General features: G+C 42.4%; 1 protein-coding gene across 2 annotated transcripts in view; it reads left to right on the top strand.

Moving 5' to 3' along the window:
* Nucleotides 1–4,891, top strand: part of LOC140483665 (interleukin-17 receptor C-like) — a 70,369-nt gene extending 65,478 nt beyond the window's left edge. For both annotated transcript variants that reach the window (XM_072582022.1, XM_072582023.1), the window contains one exon: nt 1,808–4,891. In XM_072582022.1, the coding sequence (XP_072438123.1) occupies nt 1,808–2,508 (701 nt within the window). In that variant the 3' untranslated portion in view covers nt 2,509–4,891. The remainder of the gene's footprint in view (nt 1–1,807) is intronic.
* The last annotated feature ends 12,818 nt before the right edge of the window (nt 4,892–17,709 follow it).

Below are 17,709 nucleotides of genomic sequence, written 5' to 3'. Positions count from 1 at the left end.
GTATTTGATTATATTCTACATGTCCACGTGTTTGTAGATGGCAAGTATTAGTGACAGTCCCTTGTTGTACAAATCTTGAATATTGCTGACAGGAGAGATTTGTTGTGAAAGTTACTCATCTTGTGCTAATCAGGGCAAATGCAAGAATGCCAAATTTCAAAAAAGCCACAATGTACTACAGGAGAAGCGAATACTCACTGGTCAGTAAGTTGACTCTGATTGACAGAGGTATTGCCATGCAGAAAGCATTGGGGACCTATAGGCTTACAGAATCATAGAATCCCTATTGTGCACAGAAAGGCCATTCTGCCCCCAACAGGTCTGCACTGACCCTCTGAAGAGCATTACATGGTTTCGAAGCATCTATCAGGATGGGCCATTCCCACCAGATCTTTTTAATTTGGGGCAGGCATTCAAGTGCCCATTAAATAAAATGTTATAACTCTACAAATTCAAAATGTAGGTTTTCTCTTGTTAAGGGAAGATACATATGGAACATTCTCCCAATGGAAGCAAAAGAGTGAAATTTTATCATAAAATTAACAGGATGAATGCAATGGATTTCTGGAAAATAAATGGAGGAAAATGGCCAAGCCCCCTACCCTAATTCATAATCCCACATTTACCAAGGCTAACCCACCTAGCCCTCATATCTTTGGACACTACACAGCAATTTCCCATGGCCAATCCTCCTAACCTGCATATCATTTGGGAGGAAACCACAGCACCTGAAGGAAACTCACACGGTCACAGGGAGAATATGCAAACTCCACACAGTCACCCAAGGCTGGAATCGAACCCAGGTCTCCGGCGCTACAAAGCAGCAGTGCTAACCACAGAGCCACCGTGCCACCGTGCCACCATTCTAATTCTAAAGCTCTCTGGTAATTAGAAAAGGCACAAGGTTTGAACATATTTCTTTGTGGTTCCTACATGGGTCACTTTAAGGAAGTGTAAATGAGCCTCATTGCAAATATGGCTTATAATCAGGAATACAGGGATAAATTGAACTCAAAAGACCATTGATCATCTATCTGATCGCAGTGTTCAGAGATTAGCAGTATCCCCAGCAGCAATATAGAAGTATCACCCACTTTCCTCCATTTATTTTCCAGAAATCCATTGCATTCATCCTGTTAATTTTATGATAAAATTTCACTCTTTTGCTTCCATTGGGAGAATGTTCCATATGTATCTTCCCTTAACAAGAGAAAACCTACATTTTGAATTTGTAGAGTTATAACATTTTATTTAATGGGCACTTGAATGCCTGCCCCAAATTAAAAAGATCTGGTGGGAATGGCCCATCCTGATAGCTGCTTCGAAACCATGTAATGCGGAGTTAATGGCCTGGAGTGGATCTTTGGCAGCCTTTTCATGTGGAAATCCTGCCTTAAGCAATTGCTTTGCAAATAAACTGTAATCCTAGCAGAGCCAACAGGGGTTATGGTCAAGATCATGCACTGTGATAGGAAGAATCAAAGATCAAACTATTATTTAAATGGAGCGAAACTCCAAAAAAGTGCAATTGAGAGAGATCTGGATGTTCTTGTGCATGAAACACAAAACATTACCATGCAGGTGCAGCAAGTAATTAAGAAGGCAAATGAAATTTAGGCCGTAATATTTTGAATCAGATGTGACTCTTCTTCAGAACTAATATTTTACACTCTGGTATTTCCTTTTATCTATAATAATCTCTTATTCGTTATGGGAGATCAAAAGTTTGCTGACGCACTATGCTTAACGCTGTTCTTTTATTTTCATGTTAACAGCTTTTATTATGATATTTTTGGTTTTTCTTCAGATTGTTCGACAAATGGGAAGGTTCTTCTTCTATATTCGCTGGATTACAATCTGTTTGAAAAGTTGGTCAGCACTCTTGCATATGTCCTGTGTGAACTTAAACTTCAAGTCGCTGTGGATCTATGGAAACGTAGAGAACTGGTTGACCAAGGTCCCCTGCCATGGTTCCATTCCCAGAAAAATAAAGTTACAGAAGAAGGTGGGAAGATTCTTATCCTCTTCTCCAATGGTGCCAGTATGAAATATAATGAATGGTTCCAGTCCTCTGAAGGCACCATACCCATGCATGATCCATACGACGGATTTATGGCTTCCTTGAACTGTGTTCTTCCTGATATCATAAAAGGAAATGTGTTTGGGAAGTACATTGTTGCATATTTTGAAGATTTGCAGAAAAAGGAAGATATACCAGATATATTTAACATAATGCCAATCTACAGTTTACCATCGCAACTTCCTGAGTTCCTTCAAGAGATTGGGGTACCGGCCAATGTTAAATCTGGGTGGAAAGCCACCAGCTATCAGTCAACAATTAAGAACAGTCTGGACAATGTGATTAAGGAGTGCCAACTGTGGGAACAAACTCACATGCCCTGGTCCCAGGACCATTGCAAGTTAAAATTGATATCTGAAGGACAACAAGAAAATGATACCATGACGCACTGTCCATTGATTCAAATGGAGATGCTTTCAATGATCTGAAGATTCTATCATGACAATCCTTAATGCACAGACTGATCACTGTCCTTTGCTGCTTTGCTTAAAGTCAAGGTCACCATGTAACTGTGAACAATTGTTAGAAAGGAAATTATATAGCATGTCAAACCAAAAATTAAGACTGAGTTAACTTAATCCCACTGACGACCTTGTGAAATGGATAATTTTGGTACATTTGGAACAACTGAAGTACTTTTAAATTATTTGGTAACATCTGATTCCAACTCTAGGAATTTTCCTTTATTTCAAAACTGATAAAAGCAGTGACAAAACTAATGGACTAAAGAAAAAAAAAAATCACTTGCTGCAGTAATGAAAATTTTAATGAAATGATTAATGATTTAATGAAGGGATTAAACAAGTGAATGTATTCTTATCAAACCAAGATGTATTCAAGAGTGTGGTGCTAGAAAAGCACAGCAGGACAGGCAGCATCCAAGGAGCAGGAAAATTGATGTTTTGAGCAAAAGCCCAGCCTGATGAAGGGCTTTTGCCTTTAAACCAAGATGTATTGTCAGTTTGGCCTTGTTTTAGGTTTTGGATGCATTAAACACAAAGGATAATTAAAGTCCATAAAATTCCACAGCTGCAAAGTAGGCATGGCTGGAAAAGACTTCAGGAAGGACTTATCCAATACCAAACACAATCCAGTCTGAGTGAGCAGGCCTTTCCATTCTAACTCAGGAGATTGGGTAACAATCTCAGGCACTCAGTTATTTTACAACTGTAGTATTTTATGTTTGTGCATCAATGTAAATACCTTAAATATTGTGTATACAGTATGATTATTTTGATATCTCTTGTTTGCTTTCACTACAAACCAGTCATTGAAACAGAAAATGTTAGGAAAGGAAAAATCATACTTTATTGAAGGAGATTGTCCTTTTTGATAAATCTTAATTTCACCTTTGCAACATTTCCCTGGAATCGCTCCTTCTTCAGTAACCCATCAATTTGTCTTTTTGTTCCCATCTAAACTATTGTGGTCTACTTAAGTATACCACCTGAAACAAAGACAGAAATTGCTGGAGAAACTTTCTGGCAGCATCTGAGAAGTGAAAGCAGAGTTAACATTTCGGGTCTGGTGACACTTAATCATTATATGGTCTGTTTGTCAAAAATGCTTATTTGGTTATTCATTATGTTGCTATTTTCCTGCTAGTTCTCCCAATCTTCTCCCCTACTGTAAATTACTGTTACCTATCGTTTTTTTTCATGGTCCATACCTATAGACCATACAGTCAACATCAAATGACGCCAGCATTTTATTTGTATTCACCAGTTTAGTTATATTGAAATCTAACTGCGACAGTTAGATCTCAGTTATGTAATGTAGTCCTCATGCAGGGTTCAGATGATGTGCTGCACTGGAAGTAGAGATGAGGAGTATTAGGTAGGAGGCAGTAGCAGGTATTAGCAGTTCATTCAACATTCCGGAAAACTGGAAGGCATAAAAAACAAATCCTGTATTGATGTTCCATTTGCTTAAGTAGCCTATTCCTTTGTCACGCATTTATTTCAGAGTCTCACTGTATATGTTTCACTGATGTGTTAACTTATTCCATATATCCATTTATTTGTGGATCATTCCCTATGTATATAAGAGTGTTCTGTGTTCGGTCTAATTAAATTTTTAAAAGTGTTAAGTGACGAGCCAAATTAGATTTGGGACGTGTTCCTCTGACTGTAAATTATTTGAATTCTATATGATGGGAATACCAGTAACTTGCATTTATCCAGCACCTTTAACATAGTAAGATGCACTTCATGGGCATTATAGTGCAACTGAAAGGATGGTTTAGGCAACTTAAATCTGAAGCTGCTCAAAGTCTTAAGTACTTTTCCAGTCTTTACAATTTTGATATCAACATCTATGTATATTGTAATTATCAAAGAATTTTGGCAGTTGTATTATTATTGCTGAGATAAAACATGCAATTCAATTGTACGGATAAACAATTATCACTTGTCATACTTGCCAAGGAAGAGTGAACACAGTCATTGGTCATTACAGCAAAGCTGAGTACTATCTCCACTCAATGCCCACATCCATAGATTTTGCATTACTGATTTGTGATAAGGATTGAGAATCTTCTCTGATTGCTTTAATAGAGGAAGGAGGAGGATGCACAAGACCAGAAGGATTGACAATTCAAGTCCAAAAAACATTAAAAGTAGCATCTCATAAAGAAAAGCCATCATGTACTGCTATGATCCCAGCTGATGTTATTAATGGACAAGACAGATCCCAGACAGGATCATATTTTGACTTGTTTTAGTTTTTAACAAAAAGCTGCCTTGCTGAAATGTAGCATGTGATGCCACAGGCATTGTTTCAACAATAAAACAGTGGTTTATTAATAAAAGAAATGAAGATAACACAGAATAAACCAAACCATTTATTCATGATATGAAATCAAAGATTTTTAAATACAAATAAGTATAAGGAACCTCGATTATCCAGCATTCGATTATCCAAATATTGGATTATCTGGCAAGATCGCTATGTCCCGATTTGCTCACCTAAACTATGTTATCTGGCATTCAATTATCTGGAATTTGATTAACTGAACAAAATACTCCCCACCCACATCCTTTGGATAATCAAAGTTCCTCTTAATCCCAAAATACTCCATCCTAAACTGAGAAGGGACAAAATAGCTTTTATATAGTACCCAAAACACCACTTATATAATATTTACACCAGAGTCACTGTATTTAACACCTTGGTAAGCTTAAGTCACTTGTGACTTCAACGTTTAGACTGAAATTGTAGATAGCTTCTTCCTGGAACTATGATACACTTAGTTTTCTTTGTATGCACATTTAAATAACTGCTTCAGGGTTTGATCCCAACACTCCTGGTCTGTGGTCGGCACCAATAATTCACTCTCTAAGGTAATTTAGCTCACTATATATTTTCCCTTCTCACAGACAAAGGTTGAAGCATCCTATTCTAAGGAATTCATTGGACTGTCCCACTCAAAGCAGAAACTGAAACCTAAAAAGTCTCCCTCTCTAACTATGTGTTTTACCCTTTAGCTTAAAAATATAAGTTCCAAAAATCTCTAAAACCTCGAGGTACCCTTATTCACCTTGCTGAGTTGCAAAGCAATCTAAAGTAAACAAAAGATCAACCCCTTTGCTGTTTGTGTTCATTTTATTCACCTGTTAGCTGTCTAACTAACTAAGCTAACTAGTCCCTAGGTCAAGAGGAATGGAACATAAAAATTGAGATGTAATGATAACACTATCTAAAAACCTAGCACTAAAGAATACTAAAGATTCCTCCTTATCTCTGTCCTAACTGGGTGACTCCTTACTCTGAGATTATGCCCTCCAACAAGTAGAAATAATCTCTCACTATTGCTGTCAAACCCTGCCAAGATTCTTATGTTTCAATTCTTCTAAACTCCAATGTGTACAGGCCCTAATTACTCAATCTCTCCTCTTAAGATACGCTTTATACCTGGGATTAACATAGAGAGAAAGATTTTATATGAAAGAATAAAGCAGGAGAAACATTTGTTTCAGAAAAATGAAACTCTTGACACTTTCTGTCAGCAATGTGGAATTATATCAGCTTGTTGGTTAGCTGTGTTTAGTTCTGGGTCTGGCTTGGTTTTGGAATCAAATTTCCTGCACGTGCATTCTTTACATCCTTTGGTGTGACATGCTTTGCTGGTTCGTAGGATATGTGGAACAGTCTATCTTCTGCAGCTACACTGGCACCACCCCCCACCTTTTCCTCCGCTACATCGATGACTGTATCGGCGCTGCCTCGTGCTCCCACGAGGAGGTTGAACAGTTCATCCACTTTACTAACACCTTCCACCCTGACCTCAAATTTACCTGGACCATCTCAGACTCCTCCCTCCCCTTCCTAGACCTCTCTATTTCTATCTCGGGCGACCGAATCAACACGGACATTTACTATAAACCGACCGACTCCCACAGCTACCTAGACTACACCTCCTCCCACCCTGCTCCCTGTAAAAATGCCATCCCATATTCCCAATTCCTTTGTCTCTGCTGCATCTGCTCCCAGGAGGACCAGTTCCAATACTGAACAACCCAGATGGCCTCCTTCTTCAAAGACCGCAATTTCACCCCAGCTCTCCACTTCATCTCCTCCACTTCCCGCTCCTCTGCCCTTGAGCCCGCCCCTCCAATCACCACCAGGACAGAACCCCACTGGTCCTCACCTATCACCCCACCAAGCTCCATATACATCGTATCATCCGTTGTCATTTCCGCCACCTCCAAACGGACCCCACCACCGGGAATATATTTCCCTCCCCTCCCCTATCAGCGTTCCGAAAAGACCACTCCCTCCGTGACTCCCTCACCAGATCCACACCCCCCACCAACCCAACCTCCACTCCCGGCACCTTCCCCTGCAACCGCAAGAAATGCAAAACTTGCGCTCACACCTTCCCGCTTACTTCCCTCCAAGGCCCTAAGGGATCCTTCCATATCCACCACAAATTCACCTGCACCTCCACACACATCATTTACTGCATACGCTCCACCCGATGTGGCCTCCTCTATATTGGGGAGACAGGCCGCCTACTTACGGAATGTTTCAGAGAACACCTCTGGGACACCCGGACCAACCAACCCAACCACCCCGTGGCTCAACACTTCAACTCCCCCATCCACTCCACCAAGGACATGCAGGTCCTTGGATTCCTCCATCGCCAGACCATAGCAACACGACGGCTGGAGGAAGAGCGCCTCATCTTCCGCCTAGGAACCCTCCAACCGCAAGGGATGAACTCTGATTTCTCCAGTTTCCTCATTTCCCCTCCCCCCCCACCTTGTCTGAGTCCCAACCCTCGAACTCAGCACCACCTTCCTAACCTGCAATCTTCTGCCTGACCTCTCCGCCCCCACCCCCGCTCCTGCCTATCACCCTCACCTTAACCTCCTTCCAACTATTGCATTTCCAACGCCCCTCCCCCAAGTCCCTCCTCCCTACCTTTTATCTTAGCCTGCTTGGCGCACCCTCCTCATTCCTGAAGAAGGGCTCATGCCCGAAACGTTGATTCTCCTGCTCCTTGGATGCTGCCTGACCTGCTGCGCTTTTCCAGCAACACATTTTCAGCTCTGAACTCCAGCATCTGCAGTCCTCACTTTCTCCTGGTGTGAAGAAAAGCCAGACAGCGTTTAGCTGGGAGTGACAAAGCGCATCTGTTACACATCTTTTTGATCTGATGCACTTTGCTGACTGCATCTATGGACTACCACAATGGCTTCACGCTTGCATCTGTCTTCCAGTCAGACATTGTTGGTATAGGCATTTTTCATGCCTGGAAGATCTTTCTTGAAGGCTTTAATTGGTATGGATACAACAATGATTTCACTAGCATTGCTCTTAAACATATAATGCATACTAACTGTGAAAAATCACACGAAAAGCTATCTCTCTGTTAGCAAGCTTGATGGTCCAAACAGCATGCTGTGGATAGGGAAGATAGAATCAAAGAATCCCTACAATGTGGATGCAGGACATTCAGCACATCAAATCCATACTGCCCATCTGAAAAGCATCCCACCCAGATGGACCCACATACCCAAACCCTGTAACCCTGCATTTCCCATGGCTAGCCCACCTACCCTGAACATCCCTGACTGAACACTATGGGCAATTTATCATGGCTAATCTACCTAACCTGCACATCCTTGCACTGTGGGAGGAAACCAGTGCACCTGGAGGAAACCCATGCAGGCACGGGGAGAATGTAAAATCTCCAGACAGGCTGGAATTGAACCCTGGTGCTGTGCAGCAGCAGTGCTAAACACTGAGTCACCATGCTACCCCAAAATGGTGGAAGAGTTTTATCTCCAACCCTCAGCCCCTTCAATTATTTTCTTTGTAACTTACCTGGGCCAGCTCTCTGTTCTCCTTCACTCACCTGCAATGATCATCTCTCCCAATGGCACTACAGAGGCTGCTGGCACTTGGCCTTGGACAGGGTACAATGTGGGTTTACAAGAATGATACTTGGACTTCAGGGACTAAGTTATGCGAGGAGAATATACAAATTAGGCCTGATGTCTCTAGAATTTTGAAGGTTAAAGAATGATCTGATTGAAGTCTTCAAGATAATAACAGGAAAAGACAGGGAAAATAGAGGGTGAGTGATTTACTGCACTCATTCACTTCTGAATTAAGTAAAAGGTTCATTCAAGAAGGCATTGCACCCAGAATACCCTTCCTTTCTTTTAATATTTTATTATAAACCTTTTTAAAATATTTTACAAAACATCTCTTTACAAAAAAGAGTAATACCAAAAAATAGATAGAGGCAGTACAACAACGTGATATCGCGATACTGTTAGTAATGAACTACCTATTATTCTACCACAACAAACATATCTACTTGAGTTAAACTAAACTACAAACAAAGTTAAATTAAACTGAATTCAAATTAACTTAAATTATATCTCACTACTTTATTCTATTTCACTCACCAAACCTCCATTGAGGCTCCCATCCCTGGGAGCACTAGTCATTGTACCCGTATTATTTTCCCCCAGCCTCCCCCTCCCAGGGCCCTATGGGCACCCAGACTGATTCCCACGGCTATACCACGGCCCTAATTAATATTGCTAATAAGTCTGTGTCAATATAGTTTAGAAAGGGCTGCCACATCTTGTAAAACTGCTCCGTTTTGTGGTGCACCATATTTGTGAGGTAGTCTTGGGGGAGATGCTCCATCACTAGCCTGCGCCATCCCATAAGACCTGGCGGTTTTCCAATATCCAATTCATTAAAATGTTCTTCCTCACACAGGGGTTAAGAATATTACACAATCTCTTCCCATGTTCCCCCAGAGGGGGCAAATTTGGCAACCCCAGAAGAAGAAATACCAGATCCACTTTAACTTCGATCTCCAGGATGTCCTTCGACTCCCTTAGTACAGCACTCCAGTATCTTTGGCTCTTACAACATGACCAGTAGCAGTGTGTGAGAGTGGCTATATTAATTTTACACTTGGGACACCCTGGAGACACTCCTCTCTTGAACTTAGCTAGCCTTTCTGATGCCATATAAGCCCTGGGTAAAATCTTCAATTGCATGGCCCGCACTCTGTTACATACTGAAAAGTACTAACTGAAAGAACACCTGTACATTAGAGCACTCTTTTCTCCACATCTGACTTGTAAAACTGGGCCAGGAGTATGGTCCTCCTCTGTATATAGTCCCTTGTCTGGAAGTACCGGAAAAGGTCCCTATTAGACAATCCATATTTCTGACTTAGTTGGCTAAATGACATAAAGATATCCCCCTCGAAGAAATCTTCCACACAAGAGATTCCCTTATTCTCCCACAACTTAAAGCTGGAGTCCATTGCCCCAGGTTTAAATCCTTGGGTTCCCACCAACGGGGTAAATGGCAAGGTCTTAAACCAACTGCCCTCGTCTTGCCTCATTATCCTCCAGGCCTCACCGTATTTAAAATGATTGGGCTCTTACAATGCTCGGTCACGGATTTCATCTTATCCATGAATAATAGATTAACTAGGGGACGTCTCGACTGCGAGGCTTCAACATCAAGCCAAATCGACTCCAAATTCCCCCGCACCCAGTCACCAACATATGCTAACAGGGCACTTACCTGATATCTCTTCAAGTGCAGAAGATCCACCCCTCCCTCACCCTGCGAGAGCTGCAATTTAGTGAATTTAATTCGGGGGCACCTCCAACACCAAATAAAGGACCCTAGCCAACCATTGAGCCTCTGTAACACTCATCTGGGTAGCAACAAAGGGAGCACTCTCATGGGCTACAACAAGCAGGGAACAGCATTCATTTTAATCAGGACTATTTGGCCTAATCACAATAACGTAATCCCTCCCACTGCTGCAAATCCTGTTTTATCCTCTCCAGCAGTTGTACATAGTTACCTTTATACAGCTGGTAGAAGGCAGGGGTGATAAAAATTCCCAAATACAAAAAAAAACCTTTTGACGACTATCCAAAGGGGAACTGCATTCCATCCTTCAGATCAGGCATCTCCACTAATTCCCCCACCGGCATGGCTTCCGATTTTGTCAAGTTGATCCTGTAGCCCGAAAAACCGCCAAATAAATTAATTGTTGAATCAATCGAGGAACGAACTCCTCTGGATTCGCCAAGAAGAAAAGGACGCCATCAGCATATTGGGTAATTTTATACTCCCCCATTCCCACCCTGACGCCACTATTTCAAGATCCTTCCTGATAGCCTCAGCTAACGGCTCAATTGCCAAGGTAAATAACAGGAGAATCGACGTTTCAGGTATAAGCGCTTCTTCAGGAACGGCAATTCTGCTGTTCCTTTGATGCTGCCTGACCTGCTGCGCTTTTCCAGCAACACATTTTTAAGCTCTGATCTCCAGCATCTGCAAGTCCTCACTTTCTCCAAGGTAAATAACAGCAGAGAAAGGGGACACCTCTGTCGACTACCCCTCCTAATATTAAAGTTATCTGACTTAGAGCCGTTTGTGATGACTGCCACCTTAGGATCGTTATACAAAGGGTCCCCCCAGACCAAAGCTCTCTACGACCCCAAACAGGTACAGCCATCCTATCCGGTCAAACGCCTTTTCTGTGTGTAGGAAGACCACCAAACACGGCATCAAGCTTTGCTGGCATACCTGCATGGTGTTCAGTACCCTCCTGATATTGTTGGAGGAGCTATGGCCCTTGACAAAACCCGTCTGATCTTCTTTTATAATATGGGGAAGCATCTTTTCCAACCTCAGGGCCAGTATCTTGGATAGAATTTTAAAATTTACATTCAACAGTGAAAGTGGTCTGTATGAAGCACATTCTACGAAGTCTTTCCCCTTCTTTAAAATGAGGGAGATATTACCGTCCCTAAGAGAGGGCGGAAGACAATCCTGTGTATATACATCCTCAAAGTGGGTCCACCAACACATTTATAGAATTCACTTGGGAATCCATCTGGCCCCGGGGCTTTGCCACCCTGGGGATGCTCCATTGCTTCCTGCATTTCCTGTACCATCATAGGCGCGTTCAACAGGGAAACCTGTTCCATGTTTATACTGGGGAGGTCCGGGTTCTCAAAAAAGGACTGCATTCTCGCTGCATCGTGTTCGCCACCCTCCAATTGATTTGACTCTATGAAGTATTCCCTAAATTTAACATTGATCTTCTTCAAATCATGGGTAACTATGCCAGCCTTCTAACAGACATAATTGATGAGGGAAACATTTTTCTTTATAGCTAAATATGCCAGATATTTACCTGGCTTATCTCCAAATTCAAATAGTCTTTGTTTAGCAAAGGTGAGCTCTGTTTTTTGTTACCTGTGTCGAGAGCAGCCCGGAGGGCCATGACCGCTGCAACTTGACCAAAGAGGACCTACTATAATATACTTCCTCAGCCATCTGCAGCCGGGTTTCCAGCATCTATTGCTGCTCCTCCCTCTGCCTCCTTCTAGTTATTGAATACGAAATAATCAGGCCTCGTAAAATGCCTTATTGGCCTCCCAAAGTATTGATGAATTACTGGCCGAACCTGAGTTGATATCTCAGAAGGCCCTGATCTCTTTGTAATGTACTCAACTAATTTGCTATCCCTTAACAGGAATGGTTCATGCACCAATGCCGAGCATCCATTCCACAACCCTTGATTTTAACATCTAAATACACTGGCGCATGGTCCGAGACAGCTATATTCCCAATTTTACATGCCAATGCTCTGCCCAAACAACCCGATGGCATAAAAAACATGTCAATTCGTGTATGGTACTTGTGTGGGTTGAAATAGAAAGTGAAATCTCTTCCATTAGGATGGAGGTGCCTCCACACATCCACTAATCCCAACTCCTCACACATGTCCACCAACTGCTTAGATTGCGCTGGGGTACCTGCCAGGCCCCTTGACGCCCTGTCAACCTCATGATCTATTAGGCGACTAAAATCTCCTCCTATGATCGTGCAGTGCACCCAAGACTCATTAATTTAGCATCTGCATCAATTAGAAATTTAAGAGGGTGCGCCGGGACAATACACATTCAAGACGCCATACTCTTCTCCATGTATTAGAGCTTTAAGAATAATGAACAGTCCATGTTCATCCTTAATTTGCTCAGTTACCTGGAAAGGGAGGTTCCTTCTTACCAGTATAGCCACTCCTCTAGTCTTAGAGCTGAAGGAGGAGAAGAATACCCTGTCACCACGTATGGAGTCAGCTATTACAAGGGGGCATAGCTTTAAATTAAGGGGGGGTAGATATAGGACTGATGTTAGGGGTAGGTTCTTCACTCAGCGAGTCGTAAGTTCATGAAATGCCCTGCCAGTAGCAGTGGTGGACTCTCCCTCTTTATGGGTATTTAAGCGGGCATTGGATAGGCATATGGAAGATAGTGGGTTAGTGTAGGTTAGGTGGGCTTTGATCGGCGCAACATCGAGGGCCGAAGGGCCTGTACTGCGCTGTATTCTTCTATGTTCTATGTTCTAAACCCCTGCTGCAGTTTCAGATGTTCCTTATCAGTTAAATGTGTCTCTTACAGCAGGACAATGTCTACACCTTCCTTCCTAAGGCTTGACAACACATTATTTCTTTTAATGGGGGAATGGCTCCCTTTTACATTCCAGGTGCACCATCTGAACAAATTGTGAACCATGGTCATCCAGGGCAGCCCTTGGTTTCCCAAGATGAGGAAGGTTATCTGTGGTGCAGCAAGCGACAAAGACATTAACTCTATACAGTCTAAAAACCACACCTATAAAAACAACAACTAAAAAACTAATCACTACATTTAACTTTAGCAAACACCCAAATAATCCCCAATTCACTAAAGATCTCCCCCCGCCCATAGGGGGCACTCCTCCCAATCCTTGCTATCATCCCAACTCCCTCCAGCTGTGCCCGAGCCCCAGGCAATTCACAAGTGAAGAAAACCTGTTATTTGCATTCTGAGTTGACAATGGATGCCCATCTATAACCCTCCCCCGCAACCACACACACATCTTAACCACAGGTATAGCCACCCTCAATCCAGAAACAAAAGGACAGCAATATAAAAAGCCCCAGATAATACCCAACTGACTGATATACAAGATAATTCTGATTTTACATCAAGGCAGTACGTATAAAGCTGATAACCACAAAAAAAGGGAGAGAGGAGAAAAAAAAAATGGCAATTCAAAAAACAAAAAAACCCCCATATCGTTATGACGGCCCCTCCACCACCCACGCTGACTCGAGTCCTTTAATTGAGAGAATTCACAATGTCCTTGGCCTTTTCTGCAGAATTAAAATGATACACTGCCCCTCCATGAGCGAAACACAACATAGCCAGGTACCTCAAGGAATATTGAATGTTTAAGTCTCTTAATTTTCTTTTAACTTCATCAAATGCCCTTCTCTTCTTAACTAGGGCTCCTGAGAAGTCCTGAAAAAACATTAACCAAAAGAGAAAATGCTGGAAAATCCCAGCAGGTCTGGCAGCATCTGTAAGATGAGAAAAGAACTGACATTTCAAGTCTAACTGACCCTTTGTCAAAGCTCTTTCTCTTTAGGTTTCAGTTTCCAGCATCCGCAGTATTTTGCTTTTATCCTAAAAAAACATTATCCTTGAGCCTTTGTACATTAAAGCCTGTGAATCTCTTCCCAGTCTTCTTGCTGTTTGAACCACTAACTGTTTTTCTTTATAATGCAGGAGATGCACGGGGACCGCGTGGGGGTGCAGGTCTAACCCGGACCTGCGCATTGTGATCCGGTGGGCCCACTCCACACTCAACAGGCCCGACTCCAACTCCAGCCCCAGGAACATCAAGAGCCAATTCTCCAGGAAGCCGATGAGGTCCTCGCCTTCCTTGTGTTCTGGAAGACCAACGAGCTGTAAATTTTTTCTTCTATTTTTATTTTCCAGGTTGTCCACTTGCTCCTGAAGGACCAGAACCTGGTCTTCCAGCGTTCAGAACCTTCCTCCCCAGACCTCTGCCATGGTCTCCGATGCCGCAGTCCTCTCCTCCACTGCCTCTATTCTTCAGTCCAACAATTGAATTTCCTGCTCATGCTTTTTCAGCATGGCAGATAGAGGTTCCACTACTACTTCAATCTTCTCTCGGAGTTTGGAAAAATCTGAGAGTTACTGCTGTTGTTCCATTAAATCCAAAGGGGCCACCCCGGTAGTTTGAGCACTGGCTGCAGGCACCCCTGATGCAGTAGGGGAGTGCCCTGTCTGCTGTACTCCTATAGGCCCCTTTCCTTTATTTGCTTTCATTCTGGTTTTAAAGCTGTCACACCACAATATTAGCAGCTCCAGATGTCTGCAAGTTTATATTAGAGGTTTTGTCTCCTTGGGGTGATTGATGAACTACCTATTGTAAATGTCCAGCTTGCCAGGGGGTATGGCACAGAACCCAGCACAGCAGCCCACTGCCATCTTGGATCTCCCCCAGCATACCTTTTAATTTTTTTTCTTTTCTTTTGCTATTTCCTGATTATGTTGTTTTTAACTGCTGGAAAAGCGCAGCAGGTCAGGCAGCATCCAGGGAGCAGGAGAATCGACGTTTCGGGCATGAGCCCTTCTTCAGGAATCCTGAAGAAGGGCTCATGCCCGAAACGTCGATTCTCCTACTCCCTGGATGCTGCCTGACCTGCTGCGCTTTTCCAGCAACACATTTTCAGCTCTGATCTCCAGCATCTGCAGTCCTCACTTTCTCCTATGTTGTTTTTAACCCCACACTACCGCCTAACTGTGATAATGCTTATATTTTCCGCACTACCGCCTAACTGCCGAAATGCTTATATTTTCCCCAGCACCTATGTTCTGTGTGTGCAGGTGTGAGACAACAGGTGTACAAATCTTTATTCAATTTCCATCACCAGGAAGAAAGGAAACACTCAAGTGGCCAGTGACAAGCAGTGCCCTTCGCAGAGGGCAATGCTGCATGATAAAATAGTGAGGGGGAGGGCAGGGATTAAACCAAAATAGAATTGGAGGGGGAAATAATACATTCCACTCCCTATGGTGCCCACCTTTCCCTGAAAATCTTGAGGGTGTTGGTGAACACCACGTGCTCCTTCTCCAGGGATACCCGGGCTCTGACATAACCGCAGAATAGGGACAGGCAGCAACATACCTTTTAATAAATTCATACATCATTAACAGCAATTAAAATTAATTAAGGGTGCAAATTTAGGTGATAATTTGGCTGTTTTAAAAATATCATGCAATACCACAGCTATTTCCACTGGTTGGAGATTCTGGAATAAGAGAGGATAGTTTAAAAATCAAGGCCAGGCAATTTAGGAGAAATATTAGAGAACACTTCTACACAGAAAGGATGGTTGAGGTTTGGAACTCTTCCATAAACAGTGGTTATACAGGGTCAGTTGTTAATTTTAAGTCTGAGATAGATAAATTTTTGTTATGCAAAGGTATTAAGGGATATGGTTCAAAGGTAGGCATATGGAGTGAAGCCACAGGCCTCGTGATGGAACATGAATGGCTTATTCCTGTTGCTATATTCCTATGTCATTGGACAGGTGTCAGCAAGCCCTCGCTCGGGTGTTTTTCACCCAGTTCTCTGCCCTTGTAAAATTCAGGGTGAGTATTATATTACATAAAGGTTATTGAGACACTTGTTCTAACTGAAATCTGAACTGTTTCATTATGTTGCAAACTATAGCTGTGTCATCAAATGGGTTAACCTTTGACATGAAATAACGAGCTAAACCTAGCAAAAGGTTGAGCTGAAATGTGAAACCGTTGCAGCAGCTCAGTTATCATGTGCTCTGCTATGATCCCAGCTGACAACCAGACAAGTCAGATCCCAGAATTAAATCTGACCGACAGATCTTTTATTAAAAGTATTTAGTCAACATGGTGGCCACACACTAACTCATACAAGGCTGCAGATTTTCTCTAACGATGGAACAGACAGTTACGACACCAAAGAGAAAACAAAACAGAAAGCAAGCTATCCAGATATACAACTCAGTTGGAAAAATCTTAAAATGTCCACGAAAACAAACTTCAACTTATTCCTAACACTATCAATTTACAGTGATTCAAATCCAAAGACAGTGTACCTCTATATCAGGTTTTACTTAATTGATTATCCCTAGATTTAACTGATTCTCCTGAGTCGTAGAGATCTACCAGCACAAAAAAAGGCCCATTAGATCTGCACAGGTCAAAATCAACCAACTAACTATTCTCAACTCCAGGACTTGGCCCTTGGCCTTGTATGTGTTAGCAGCGCAAGTGTACACCTGATTACTTCTTATACTGAAAGCTTCTACCTCTATCCTTACAGAGAGTATGTTCCAGATTCCCACCAGCCTCATGGTGAAAAACAAATTTTCTCACATCCCCTCTAAAACTCCTTAAATCTATGTCACCTGATCACCAATTCCAAGGGGAAAAGTTTCTTCTGGCTGAAGTCATATGTGACACATAGGAAGATGGTTGTGGTTGTTGGAGGTCAGTCATCTCATCTCCAAGACATCTCTGCAGGAGTTTCATCAGGCTAGTGTCTTAGGCCCAACCATCTCCAGTTGCTTCATCAAGGACCTTCCCTCCATCATCAGGTCAGAAGTGAAGATGTTCACTGATGATTGTTCAATGTTCAGGGTCATTGATGACTTTTCAGATACAGAAGCAATCCATATTCAAATGTAACAAGATCTAGACAATATCCAGACTTGAGCTGAAAACCGGCAAGTAACATTTGACCCTCACAAATGCCAGACAATGACCATCTCCAATAGGAGACATTCTAACCATTCCATCTTGACGTTCAATGACTTTACCATCACAGAATCCCCAATTATCAAATTTCTGGACAGTGACACCCATGAATGAATATAAAGAAAACTTTTGGGCCATAACTTCAGTCCAGTTCTGAAAGAGTTTGAATGAAAGTTCTAACTTGCACCTCAGGGAATATAAAAAGACCACAGCACTACTCAGTGTTGCATGCAATTTTCCTGGTATCTTTTCTCAGTCAGCATTTATAACTGTCCCCATAACTTGTCCTACCTGCCTATCTTCTTTTCCACCTATCCACTCCACCCTCTCCTCTTTGACCTATCACCTTCATCCCCTCCCCCACTCACCCATTGTACTCTATGCTACTTTCTCCCCACCCCCACCCTCCTCGAGCTTATCTCTCCACGCTTCAAGCTCACTGCCTTTATTCCTGATGAAGGGCTT

This window comes from Chiloscyllium punctatum, chromosome 12, assembly GCF_047496795.1.
Source record: "Chiloscyllium punctatum isolate Juve2018m chromosome 12, sChiPun1.3, whole genome shotgun sequence".
Classification (NCBI taxonomy): domain Eukaryota; kingdom Metazoa; phylum Chordata; class Chondrichthyes; order Orectolobiformes; family Hemiscylliidae; genus Chiloscyllium; species Chiloscyllium punctatum.
Note: the sequence above shows the minus strand (reverse complement) of the source record. Positions and strands in the feature narration are given on the sequence as shown.